We start from the raw sequence: 14518 nt of genomic DNA, 5'->3' as shown, positions 1-14518 counted from the left end.
GAAATCGGGCTTGGAGCTCTGTGCTGGATTTTGAGGTTTGGATTGGAAACATGGGTGAAAGTTTTACTTTTTCCTCTGACAGCGGCTTCGGCTTCAGAGTTAGAAACATTATGCAATTTAATGCTTTGCCTTTGATTTCTTATGCTTGAAATCGGGCTTGGGGCTTGGTGCTGGATTTTGAGGTTTGGATTGGAAACATGGGTGAAAGTTTTACTTTCTCCTCTGACAGCGACTTCGTGCTCGGGATTGGAAACATTGTGGAATATGTTTGTTATAGCTTCAGGTTTTACATAGAGGGCTTGCACTGGAGCGCTGTTCCGGGTGTTGGAACTTGGATTCGAAAGATAGTCGAAATCTGAAGTTCAGATTATACGACAGTTTAGACGGTTCAAAATGTCCACGAGTTCCGTTTTTTTGGCCCGGAACCCGTCAAGGTTCCAGGACGAAATTCTCAGCGAGGAGGGTTGGGAGGGCCGACGAGCCATTAGAAGTCGAATAATTTTTGCATATTCGACACCATGGTCGACAGCTGGACGCAAAAATCCTGAAGACGCTTCGTTGCGTCAATCAGGCCGCCGCGCCCGGTTGGGAGGGTGTCGTGTCTGTGTGTGCGTGTGGTGAGGTGTTGTGTTTTTGGTTTTGCGTATTTTGTGTTTTTCTGGTCATGTCAGCGTATGTGCGTCCTGGGGTTGTGTTTGGTGAGGGTAGGAGGGGCTATCTGTATGTTTGTGTAGTGTTTTGTGTCGTGTGTGTGTTTTTAGCTTTGTGGTACTGAGGGCACCAAATATGGCTGGCGGGGTGGTGGCCCGGCGCAATTTGCATACCTGGCGGGCGTGCCTTTGGCCTTTTTGCAGACGTGCTAAATCTAGAGGCTTTTTTTCGCGACTGAATATTGGTAACTTGTAGTTACCATTTCTATCTCTTTTGATCTTAATTTTCCTGTGGTAGTTTAAATCTCTTCACTCACTCATACCACACATGCTACAACCACATTACAACGAACATACGACTTTACTCGCGAAAAAAAGTCTTTGATATTTTGTATTCAACTGACAGTTGACAGTCACAGTAACAAGTCACAATCCTTGACTTTTCAGAATTTTCACTTCAGCTTCTCTATTTTGTTACGCGGTTAGGAAGCGGTGCTTAGTCAACTTATTTTAAATTATATTAAATTAATATATACATACTAACATACTTATTTAAAGGTGAGTACTTAACATTTTCTTTATTTTAATATATATATTTAAATCACATTCCTAGTAGAATGTGTTGCTAATATATTTTTAATTTTGCCCTGTCATGAAAACTTAACCACAAATACAAATCATTTTAGATGTTTCTTACTAGAAGTGAATATGATAGGGGAGTAAATACTTTTTCTCCAGAAGGGCGTTTGTTTCAAGTTGAATATGCTATAGAAGCTATTAAGCTGGGCTCAACAGCAATTGGCATTTGTACAAGTGAAGGTGTTGTACTGGCGGTAGAAAAACGTATAACATCCCCATTAATGGAACCAACAACTATTGAAAAAATTGTGGAGGTTGATAAACATATTGGATGTGCTGTTTCTGGGCTTATGGCAGATTCTCGAACAATGATAGATAGGTATCAAAAATTTGAATTTTTGTCCTCTACATTTTGGTATTATCTACAATATTAATTTATGCTTAAATTTTATAATAAATTCTCAGGAGATTTAAGCCATTGAAGAGCATTATAATTTTATAACTAAAATTTAAATTCATTGCAAGATGTGTACAAAAATTCGTGTTTTTAAATATGTTGATTTAACTATTTACCTACGACCACTACTGTAAATACTTAAAAACACACCGTCTGCGAAAAATGTAAGATTCCTATTACATACGGTAAAAAAATCGCACAGCTTGGTAAAAAAATCGTACAGTTTTCCTAGCAAGGGTGAATACAAACTTATTCTAAAACTGACAATCTTAAATCATATTTGTATGTGAGGGTAATATTATAGAAATTAGTTTGATTACATAAAAAATGTCGAGTGACAGTGAAATAGAAAATTTAACTCCAGCCAATATTAGTGAAATTGTAGAAGCTACTAAAAACAACTTGTTACCGGCGAAATTTGATTATCGATACAAATTTACTTACCAAAGATTTATGGAATGGAGATTAAAAAACGACGTTAAATCATTTTCCGAGAATGTAATGATGGCATATTTCCAAGAACTATCAAAAACTATGAAGCCTTCCTCACTTTGGTCATTTTACTCAATGTTAAAGGCCACAATTAATATAAATTACAATGTCGTTATTGCAAACTACTCTATATTACAAGCTCTCCTGAAGAGAAAAACGGACCGCTTTAAATCCAAAAAATCCAAGATTTTGACAAGCAAAAATATAAACGAATTTCTAGAAAACGCACCAGATGATAAATATTTGTTTATGAAGAAAATATATTGAGCTCAATATAATGTTAGATATGTAAATTTATTTCAAATCGTCTTTTAGGTTGCTCTTATAATTGGTATAAGCGGTGCGTGCAGGAAACAAGAGTAATATAAAACCGTCATATATTCAAAACACAGGGAAGAATCTAATTATTAATATTCCCTATTCAAAAACTAAACGACAACGTTCTTTTGTGGCAGAATATTTTTACCCCAAAGTTAAAAAATATATAACTTTCGATCTGCAGTAAATACGGCTCCAAATTTACCTTTTTTTCTAAACTATATAAACAGAAATTGTACCCGACAGTGTGTAGGTATTAACAACTTAGGAAAGATTCCAAAACGAATAGCCATATATCTGGGACTACCAGAAGCAGCGACTTATACAGGACACTGTTTTCGACGCTCGTCCGCGATTTGTTGTTGACTCGTGTGGTGACTTATTAGATTTAAAAAGACACGGCGGATGGCAGTCATCAGCCGTAGCTGAAGGGTATGTGGATAATTCCCTAAATAATCAAACTAACAATTCGTCTAAAATATCATCTGCAATAGCAAGTACTAGTAATAGTACTAATAGTATTAATGAAAATTTCATTGACTGATTGAATAATGTAAATCTTACTTACGCTTCAACAAGCAAAACAACCGATATACCTTTTGTCTTCAATAATTGTTCTGTAACTATAAATAATTATTATAATAAGAATAAATAATATAATAAAAAATAACAATTTGTAAATTTGAATAATCATATTCTGTCATTAATGTACTACTATAGAATTGTTACAATATATACCTTGTTGATGTTATCAAGTTTGTAAATTATTAAATTATTGATATTGTTACCAGTTCAGATGGAGAACTAAAACTAAATGAATTTGTGTAAATAAGTAGGTCGTAGGTAAAGTATAATATGTAATACGTGGTGTAATGCAATTACGCACTCATAGAATTACGCGCTCGCCGCTACGCGGCGTCGTGCGTAACTTTTCCATTCATGTGTAAAATGCTGTTTACAACACTTATAACGTAATATACTATTATGTGGTTATTTTATATAGTGTGTTATATGAAAAATAAAATAATATAATTTTGCAAAAATAATAATGCCTACAGACATTTGTGCTTATCATTCATAGTCCCGGTGTTTATGTGTTGAATCACATTATTGCAGAGCTCGTGTGGAGTGCCAAAATCATTGGTTTGTTTACAATGAAAATATGAGTGTAGAATCTTGTGCACAAGCTGTCTCCAATTTAGCTATTCAGTTCGGGGATTCAGATGATGATGGTGCAGCTATGTCGAGGCCATTTGGAGTTGCTATTTTGTTTGCTGGCATAGATGCTAAGGGTCCTCAGTTGTATCACATGGATCCTTCAGGTTAGTTTTTTTTGTATACAATAGTACCCCAATTATCCGTGATCTGCGGGACCGAGCGTGGCACGGATAATTGAAAAATGCATATAATCAAAACATTTATTTTTTACATAAGAAACGGAGCAATACATAGGTAACCATACACAAAATCATTGAAAATGCAATTTAAGTACATTTATTTTAAGTACCTTTTATGTACTTTTTAAACAGTCAATCACGAGGTCAATCATTTTAGTCCTTATTTAACTTGGTTAGCCACAACACATTATATTATACAGTCTTTACTCAACAAAAATACAAAATTACGCGTAACCACAAATTCATAGACATAGCATGGATAATCCACACCCTGGACGGATAATTGGGGTCCTACTGTAGTATGGTTTTAATATATTTTTTTTCTGCAACTTTGATAAGTTATTAAAAATGGGTAAAGCAGATTATTTTAGGCGACACATTTGAAATATTTTGTTATTTTCTTTTTTCATACATTTTTTTGTCAATGTCAAAATTTCAAAGAAATTAATGTCAATGAATATTGTTTTATTATTACATAGATTTTGAATAAATCAAATAAATTTGATATAGGGTGTCCAGGAATTGGTGAACAAACTCTTGGATTTGGGTAGGACTCAAAAATATTGTTACACAAATTCATATGATTTTTTTTATTTGGACTCATCTGTAGCTCTTGAAGTTGAGAATTAAGAATCAATTTTTCATTGTAATTTTTTAGTTTTTCATTAAATTTGAATCATGTTGGTAAAAGCTGTTATTTAAAGCAACCTTTACTAATGTATTCAATTTACTGATAATTACTATAAGTAATAATATGGTATCTTTATTGTTAAATATGTATATTTATTTCGAAAATGGATTGTATCGATAAATAAAAGTTACATTTTTTTCACTCTCTGCCCATAGGCCCCAAATTAGCTATCAGTAAATTGAATACATTAGTAGAAATTGTTTTCAAGTAACATAGCGTTTATCTTAAAATTATCCAAATTTAATAAAAACAACCAAGAAAGTTATGAATAATAAATTGTCATCTCTCAACTTCAAGAGTTAATAACTCTACGAGCCCAGGCTCATAATAGTTCGGCCGGCCAACGTTTTCAACTAAATACTTTAATAATCTATGAATTATGCATAAATAACGAAATATTTCTGAAAATCCTTTTAACTATAAACTTTTTAGTTACAAAAATGAACATTTTATTCAATACATATATCTGCTAATGGTTACACAATAGAAAACTTTATCCGTCTCAGGGGTCATAAAAGTTCGGCCACTCTTTAATATTGAGTTATATCGCCTTTATTCTTAATAACTGCTTTAATTGTGCTAGACATTGTATTTACTAACAAAGCACATTCTTCTGGTAGAATATTATCCCAAATATTCAGTACTGTGACTTTTAATTCAGGCACTGAACGTGCTGGATGTTTCCGAAGCTGTTTTTTCATATTGTGCCATAAGGTGTCAATAGGAGATAAATCTGGGCTGGAAGACGTCCATTTTAATACTGGTATTTGATGATTCTGCAACCACGTTTTAATAGTTTTTGCCGTATGATACGGTGCACCGCCTTGTTGGAATATGAAATGCCCTTCCGCCGTTTGACACATCTCAACAGATGGTAACAGACTCTCTTCCAGAATATCTCTGTACTTCTGCGCGTTAACAATTCCATCAACAAAATGCAGTTTACCAACACCTCTACCAGACATGCAACCCCAGACCATAACAGATGCTGGAAACTTTACTTTTTTGACTAAACAATCGCTATGATAGGCCTCTGAAGGTGTACGCAAAACCCGTTTTCGTGTGTCACCTACACAAACGTCAAATTTTGACTCATCGCTCCAAATTACGCTGTGCCATTGTTGATTCGTCCAATTTTTATGTTCTCGTGCCCATTTTAACCTGTTTCTCCTCTGCAGTTTTGTTAATTGAGGTTTTTCTTTTGCCTATTGGAAAAAAATAAAAAATTGCCAAGAATTTAAACAAGAAAAAAAAGATAAAAAGTTACCTTGTAAAACTTGAATCCTATTTTTCGAATAGTTCTTTTCGTTGTGGACATTGAAATAGGCTTTGCTATACTGTCCCTCCATAGTGCAGTTATTTCTTTAGTATTGGACCGCCGATTTGTTTTTACTATTCTGCGTAAAGCTCTTTTATTTGCTTCTGTAATTGTAGATGGTCGGCCGGTTTTGACTTTTTGGTCGACTCCGCCGGTTCTTCTGTATAAATTAATACTATCCTGCACGGTAGAACGCAGAATTGAATGAGAAACTGATATTCGGCGGGCCGAAATACCTTTCTCATGGGCTTTTATAATAGACATTCGTAAATCTTTACTTAGAGGTTTACCACGAGACATTTTACGTTAAATCTGAAACTAAACGTGAGTAAAACTAATAATGACAGATATTTTGTTGAATTATTCAGTATGTGTTTTGTTTTGATGGAGTATATCAGTTTCATGGCAGATATGATAAGTGGCCGAACTATAATGACCCATTGGTTGCATTACATTTTTGTTAACTATGTTTTCCTCAATTTGAATTTTGTCAAAAGTGATTAAATTTAGTAAATTGATAGTCTATAGTTTATTACAAGTGAGGTAGTTTTAAAGAAATCTTTCATCATTTTGGTAGAATTTGTAATTTATTCAAGTATTTAATTAAAAACGTTGGCCGGCCGAACTATTATGAGCCCGGGCTCGTATAGGGTGAGCCTAATGTCGAATTCTACTCAAATCCAAGAGATTGCCCACCATTTCCTGAAAAATATAGATTGCAAATTAACATTAATCGAATCTATAACTAAAGACCGAATTACGCTATGCGCAACCAATGTTCTCTCTAATTTTTTCACTGACTGCGCGGTACAAAAGTATATAGGAGCAAAAATGTTCAAAACGTATGTAAAAGTGGGGGGGGTCCTGTGCTTGTATTTGAAGGCAATTTTTTTTATTAATACTAGAAAATTACATTTTAAAGCATTTTAACCCTTTCGCTGCGCAATACATCTGAACGTAGCTACCGTGCCGTGCGCGAAAGTTTATCGAGTGCAAATATATACGTCTGGAGCAGTTAGACCACTTATAGTTTTACATTATGTTATGTTAAATTACGATTTACGATAAATTTTACGATTTTATTTTAAATAAAATACAGTATATGTACCAAATAGAAACTGAAAGAAAGTTGAACAATCTTGGTATTATTACCAGTACCTCTTTCCATAAAAATATTTGTCACAATCGGTATAAACTCGCCCGCAAAAATTCGTCATACCAATTGCAATAACCGAGTCACTAATGTGCATGGTTGCGAATATATACGGTTTGAGAAGCCTGTTCCAATTTAACTATTCAAGCGAATTAATCCGCCTGGAGCAGTTTGAGCCCTATAAATTTTTAGCGAATATATACGTCTGGAGCAGTGAAAGGGTTAATAACATACAAACCAGAAATGATTTTTACATTATCATTCATTTTTTGTAAAAATTGGATTTTTGCCATTTTTGCAATGAAATTTTAAAAAATGGTGAACAAGCCCATTGTGCGCGGAATACAAAAACAGCTGCGCAACTTTCACTTGGCTCATCAAAAGCCCATTTTCATGCTTTATCTCTAACATGCATATTCCTTCTGGGTGTTGAAATTGGATGCACTTGTCCAGTTTGACATAGTCATGTAGCCAATCGAGAAAATACTTTTTTAGTAAAATGCGTTCGATTACAAAAACAGATGTCGAACCGTTTTTAGCTTTAAAATGTAGATATTTTTATGTTCTTCAAACTAGCCTATCATAAGTTTATTCTGCTATTTCACTTTTTTAAGAAAACGTGAAACAACCTAAACTTGGATAAATAGTACCAATAAATAACTAAACAGTCTATACCATTTAAACAACACTTTTGTTATAAATTTCAAACTCATGCTACATTCATCAATTTTTGTGCTGAATTGATTTATGTAAAGAAAACGATAGCACTGCATTTAAAATTTTCGAGAAAAATCCATAAAACGGCATTATTTTGAAATAACGCCTTCTATAGGTTTCCATATTGAGGTACATTATGCATTCACCACGAGATAAATAAATAAAGGACCTTTCCAACGAGGTATGGGCTTTTGATGAGCCAATTCTTAAAAAAGAAATACATTTCTCTGATCAGACATGGGAGCTTCCTTCATTTTTTCTGACGAAAGATAGAACAAACTGTCAATAACCAAAGTTAATGCAATGAATCCGGCTATCCATATATTTGTACTATTTATTATACCTGAATAGGAAACATTTCTGAGAAAAATTCAACTCTATGTTTTGGTATGTAGATTGCGCCCCCTACAAGCCAAGCAACGAACTTGAAAATTATTTCCAGCGATTTGTCTTGGTCGATTTATTAAAAAAAAAAAATTCCTGAAGATCTACGGCCTATACTTTCCCAAATATCGTACCTCGCTGACCTTAGTGGGACACCCTGTATACAGCGTGATTCAGTCTTAATGTCATTAATTTTAACTTTTAAGGAAAGATAAAGAAAAATGAGAAAAACAATTTTAAAATGCATATTTACGCTGAAAAAAATTTTTTCAAATCATTAAACCCCATTTGGGACTACTCCTGACCGCTGACCTACAAAGATTTATCGAGAGTGAATTGACTTACTGTATTCGGTGACTAACTGCTAACCTAGCTTTTAACAGATGTTATATAAGTAAAAACACATTTATTATATGCCCAAAATAAATTGTTTTGTTTTTTATTATCTTTTCTATTTTTGAAGTTCTACGCCACTGGAAATAAAAATTATGTACAGTCTACGATATTTGTTGAGATAGAATTCCAAGAAAACCTCTGCTCACTTTCTCGGAATTAACCCAATTCAACACCTCTCAGGTGTAGAAAGACATTGAAGAAACTGAGGCAGGAGTCTTTTTGGAATTCTATCTCAACAAATATCGTATGGACTGTAGGAAGGATGTGAAAATCTACTATGGATAATGCCCATTTTTTTAAATGAAAATATTTTTTTTCAATTTTTGTTCTACAGGGGTCGGCATGTCAGGCAACCAATTTACATTAAGAGAAAAAAATGCAGCCTCAAAATATATTTATTAAAAGAAATTACAAAAGGGATTCGAAAAAGGGTTACTGTAAGTGTTCAAATTGATGCCCATCTTGATCAATGCATGTACGGCAACGTTTCTCAACGGAGAGGCAGGTCCGGCGAAGCATGTCAAGCTGTCCGCGAAGAGTTTCAAATTCTTCTTCAATTGCAGTTCGGAGATCGGGAAGGGTGCGTGGTCTTCTTGCGAAAACGCGGTCCTTGAGAAGGCCCCACAGGAAAAAATCACAGGGTGTCAGGTCACATGACCGTGCGGGCCACTCAACGAATCCTTGTCTGCCTATCCATTCTCTAAAATGAACATTAAGGTACTCCCGCACTCCCGTACTCCCTCAAAAAAGTACGGACCCACGAGACCTCCAGCATGGATACCTGCCCACACACACACCCCAGGCAGGTTTAATTCTTTTTCCATGAAGACGTGAGGATTCTGGTCGTTCCAGTACACGCAGTTATGCCGATTGACCGTACCGTTCAGCTTGAAGGTTGCTTCATCCGTCCACAAAATGGAATGCTGGAACTGCGGATCATCCTGACTGCATCCGAGGTACCACTCGCAAAATTCCAGTCTCCGATCGAAATCTTCCTCGTGAAGTGCGTGGAGGAGACGCGGACGGTAAACTCGATAGTGCATGAGTTTCACCATTCGTCGTAAAGAACGATCGGATATTTGAAGTTCTCCCGATAGCCGCACTGCAGATTGGTTCGGCTGCTCAACTAACGCCAGCGCCACTGTTTCAATATTTTCGTTAGTTGTTACAGATACCGGTCGTCCAGAACGCGGCGCGTCGGCAACAGAGCCCGTTTTTAAGAATTTCTGGTACGTCTTCCACACTGTTGTACGATGTGGTAGCGGCGAGTTCGGAAATTGTTGTTGAAATTCGGTAAACATAGTTTCGTAATCCGCGTTCGTACGCAGATACGAGGTAACAAAAAAAACTCTTTCTTGAAGCGTGAAGTTGTATCGGTTATTCATTCTGAAAACACGTCTACTCGACGAGCACGTGTTATCATATTCATGACACGGACACAACTGTCTGAAGCACGAACATGCTTCGTTTTAATCTTTTTCGACAGCGTTGCCAGACTTATGAGTGTTGCCGGACTTATGCCGATTTTTCGAGAGCGTTGCCTGACTTATGCTGACCCCTGTATATCACTGGCAATCAAAATTTAAAAAGTGATACTGAAAAATCTGTCAAACGTTTATTGCTACGACTGGCAAAAGGCAAAAAATATTGATTTTGATTTTTTTTTAAATTTTTGTACTGGAAATCAAAATTTAAAAAGTGGCCATGAAAAATTTGTCAAAAATATATTGCTATGAATGAGAACTCTCCATTTTTGTGATAAAAAAAATAATAATAATTTTTTTCATTAGTCAAAAAATGGAAAAATTGGTCGAGTATTTCAAATAATTTAACAGTCTTATTTTTGTTTCTATTTTTTTTTTAGGCACATTTGTACAATTTGATGCTAAAGCAATAGGTTCTGGTTCAGAGGGTGCTCAACAGAGCTTACAGGAAGTATACCATCGTAGCATGACTCTTGAAGAGGCAACTACTTCAGCTCTAACAATACTTAAACAAGTGATGGAGGAAAAATTGAATTCCTCAAATGTTGAAGTAATGACTATGACACCTGAAAACTTATTCCATATGTTTGCAAAGGAGCAGGTAGAGGAGGTAATTTCAAAATTGTCTTAATTTACATTATAATTAAATAAGCGATTATGGTTATTGAGTAATTTTACATTAATTATATTTTCTTTTATACTCTGTAAGAAATAAATTATATGAAGGCCATTATATTCATTGGTTTTTTTCAAAACCTCCTGTCCTTGTATGTTTTAAAACTGACAAAACTTGTTTTAAATTTCTGTTTTATATTTCATTGTATTTGTTTTTCAATGTGTGTTTGAGGTATTATCCTAGTATAATAATTATATTAGATGGCAAATGTACAAGGTAGGCCAATTTTACACTTTTATGGAAAATGTGGAAAATGTAATTTAAAAATGTTAAATGTTAATGTTAAAAATTAAATGTTCAATTTTTCAAGATGAGTTGAATGGTGAAAACTCCATCTTGATTTGTTTAAGAGTAGAATAATTCTCCAAAGTGACCATTTTCTGTGGTACCTCAGAACTTTTTTGTTTGTAAAAAAAATTGATTTTTTTAGAGATTTTTGCAGTGGCGTATGTGGTATTTTTATATAACTTCCGGTTTTTCAATTATAACAGAAAGTTTAATTTTTTTAATGGAACATCCTATACATATATTTATCAATTTTTTAAACCTGCATAAAATTTCCTTTCAAAAGAAATTATCCTGCATGATATTTATGCAAAAAATTTAAAGAAATCAAAGAATATCTAAAGCGTCTATTAAAAAAAAATAAGTTTTGTGTTACATAACTGAAAAAATAGAAAGTTACAGATAAATCACTTACACCACTGGACCTAAAACTCTATAACCTGTGTAACTGTTGACCTTTTAATAATCATATATTTTCAAAGAGTTATAGCGCATTATAGAAACTACCAGAATGAAACAATGATTTTTGCCATTCAACTTTTCCTAATAAATGAGGCTGTGACATCAAAACTACTATTTTTCTGTCTTGTCGAGAAATAGGAGAAACCCTTTAAAAGTGTTGAAATTGGCCTGCCCCATCAATTCACAAATTTAAAAAAACTGAAAAATAATTGCTTTAGACTTAACTTTCTAACAGAAAAAAATCTTTAAAAATCACATCCCATTGTATTGATTGGACTAGGAGTACACAATGTTTTTCATTTTTGTGTATTATTTGGTTGTCCAATTATTTTTAAATGTGAAGATTTAACTTTTTACGATAATGATTTTGATAATTGTTTTCAGCTTTTGATTTTTCAGTTATAATACTATATTTTTAAAATGAAACATCACCTAATTAAAATGTATTAATCATTTTTTAATCTATATCAAATTGCTGCCTAGAAGACAACTAGAATGAGAATAGCTATATCAATTTTACAAGTTACACGAAGTAGCAGCTACTGTATAATTTTGAATGAGTGACGCATCTATTTGGCAATTTTGTTGATTACCAAAGAGATTAAATAAATTGGAATTGCAAACCTGCACACTCTTTAACTGCTTAATGTGTTTATCCGAGTTAACACATATAAACCTATTCTCCATTAAACCAAGGTAATTCAGATTTTTTCATCAAAATCATACCATGTGCTAGTTATTCCCATTACTGCTTTAATTGCTCAATTGGTTAAACTGCTTATTACTTATTTCTTAACGATGGTGGTATATAACATTACCCCAAACTTAGCGAACTTATCCGAAAACTATATCGATGTACTTCAAGAGTACCAATTTACATTTCGAGTCGAATCGATCGAGATTGACTTCGTAATAATCTCGATATCGATAAAATGTCATTGAGATTTCAGGATTTCGCCACTGGTCAGTTCGGCCTCATTTGATTTCACATTTGACCCAACATTTTTCGACTCCTGAAAAGCGAAAACTAACTAAAAATGAGTATCATGTTTATTTGTGTGATTTGAAAAATGAATAGCTAAGATTATAGGTTATGCATCAGGAACCCATGTAACCAGATTGTTTAGCAGATAAAACCGCTACTATTAGAGAATTTTATGCTGTCCTTAATATCTTTGATTATAAATGATATGCATTGAAAAGCTCTAGTATATAATTTTTTCTACTGCTTTTGTATGCATGAGTTAACTCGGGTAAGCATATACAGACTAAATGAATATGTTTTTATATAAATTATTGAAAATACTAAATACAAAGTGAAGGAGCACAAATGATACCTTGATAACCTTGAGCCCAAAATATAATTCAGTAAAATATACCTTAGTCCAAAACTGCATCAGTTACAAGTTACAGGGTGATTCAATTTTTAAAAAACCTTACAAATATGCACATATCTCGAAAGATATTCCCCATAGATCTTGGGCAGGCGATACCAAAATAAAGGTAAAATTTTACATAATTTGTGTACAATTATATCAACCATTGGCGGAGATACTGGTAGACATAGTATGTCAGAATTTTGTTTGAAGTTTGTTTGATAGGTACTTAAAGTTCGATACCGAAAAAAAAATGGTAAGAAAGTTTTCAAAATCATTGAAATCTGTTAATAAATATGCCAACTGCCTCGTGTAAAAATATCAGATCGATTGCCAATACAGTTTTTTTGAAAAATGATATTAAAAATTATGCTCTTATACACAGGCTCTTATGGGAGTTGGGAAAAAACTTTAATGAAACGTGAATAGTGCTCTTAAAAATAGTTAGGACCGGGAAAATAAAATTGTAATTAAAGAATTAAATATTACTAAACATTTTAAAACAATAAAAATATGCGCTTACAATGTAATTATTGAGATAATGGAATGAATATATAACATTTTGACAAATTCGAACAAACATCTGATCCAATGAAAGGAAATATGGCAACACTGTACGCTATATTTAACGCTTTGACTGACACGCTATATTTGAATAACTCGATTATAGACTATAAAATTATTCCAGTCGAAAACGTATGTAGTAATAATATTAAATAAATTTTTCGTGATCTAATGGAATATAATAGCAATTTGAAACAAAAATTGAAAGGATCTCTTTGCAAAACGAACAGTATAGGTGTTTTGTCATAATCTTCAATTTGACAAGGCGACGTCTCACTATCATACACTGAACTTCTTGATAGTTATCATATAGATTCTCGGTTTGCACATTTTACTTTTTTCTCATCAATCCATATTATGTTTCATACGCATTTTATATTGCTTTTCCTTTGTATCTTGGATGTTCATCAAGTTTACGGAATATGCGCAAAGCACAGTTGACAGTAATGACAGTTGACCCAACTTTTACCACTACGGCATGGCAATGGCACTGATGCCAGATTTCATCCATAATTTTACAAGCTCTTAATAAATAAATAGACACTTTTATGCAAATAAAAAGTTAATTGCCGTGCATTAAACACAAAAATATATGCAAGCTAATATGTGTTGTATAAATTTCATTCGTATATATTATATTTAGTTTGCTCAATTTAGTTTAAGTAAGGTTGGTAGTACAATGAAACTACCGTGTATAAGCATAGGCTTCCCTCCCGCACCACCTGCCCCGCAAGAGATGTATCGAACGCCCTTAATTGAATTTCAGTGAGAAAAATATTTCCTGCATTTTATTTGCGAAATGAATTCTTTTTGAATTTTTTTTAGTCTAAAATAAGTTTAATATAATTTAATAAAAAAATTTAGTTTTACAAAAAACAGAAATTTTTGTGTTGCAAATACAATTTTAAATATAATAATAATAAAAACATTAATGTAGATATTTTATATTTTCTATGGCGTAGTAGCGGCAAATTTATGTGCCATTGAATTTTCCTGTCTTTTAGTGATTACATTCTATTTGTATTATTTTTTTTTTTTTGAAAAGATCAAGAATTATTTTCGATTTATTCACTGTGTGATGAATGATGTGTGTGTGACGTGCGAGTTTATATTTGAATG

At 33.3% G+C, this 14518-nt stretch overlaps 1 protein-coding gene across 1 annotated transcript; it reads left to right on the top strand.

Annotated features, from left to right (window-relative positions):
- The first annotated feature begins 1056 nt into the window (after window positions 1–1056).
- On the top strand, window positions 1057–10747 carry LOC108912324 (proteasome subunit alpha type-5). Its single transcript, XM_018717530.2, has 4 exons — window positions 1057–1208; window positions 1337–1608; window positions 3613–3818; window positions 10417–10747. Exons 2-4 carry the CDS (start codon window positions 1337–1339, stop codon window positions 10665–10667), a joined length of 729 nt encoding a protein of 242 aa, XP_018573046.1. The 5' UTR covers window positions 1057–1208; the 3' UTR covers window positions 10668–10747.
- The last annotated feature ends 3771 nt before the right edge of the window (window positions 10748–14518 follow it).

The sequence above is a fragment of the Anoplophora glabripennis genome, unplaced genomic scaffold, assembly GCF_000390285.2.
Source record: "Anoplophora glabripennis isolate ALB-LARVAE unplaced genomic scaffold, Agla_2.0 scaffold828, whole genome shotgun sequence".
Taxonomy (NCBI): domain Eukaryota; kingdom Metazoa; phylum Arthropoda; class Insecta; order Coleoptera; family Cerambycidae; genus Anoplophora; species Anoplophora glabripennis.
This window is presented reverse-complemented; position numbering and strand designations above follow the sequence as displayed.

Coding starts and splice junctions, on each gene's coding strand:
- LOC108912324 (XM_018717530.2), top strand. CDS start 1,337: ATGTTTCTTACTAGAAGTGAATATGATAGGGGAGTAAATACTTTTTCT. Junction 1,609..3,612: donor TCTCGAACAATGATAGATAG/GTATCAAAAATT, acceptor ACATTATTGCAG/AGCTCGTGTGGAGTGCCAAA. Junction 3,819..10,416: donor GTATCACATGGATCCTTCAG/GTTAGTTTTTTT, acceptor TTTTTTTTTTAG/GCACATTTGTACAATTTGAT.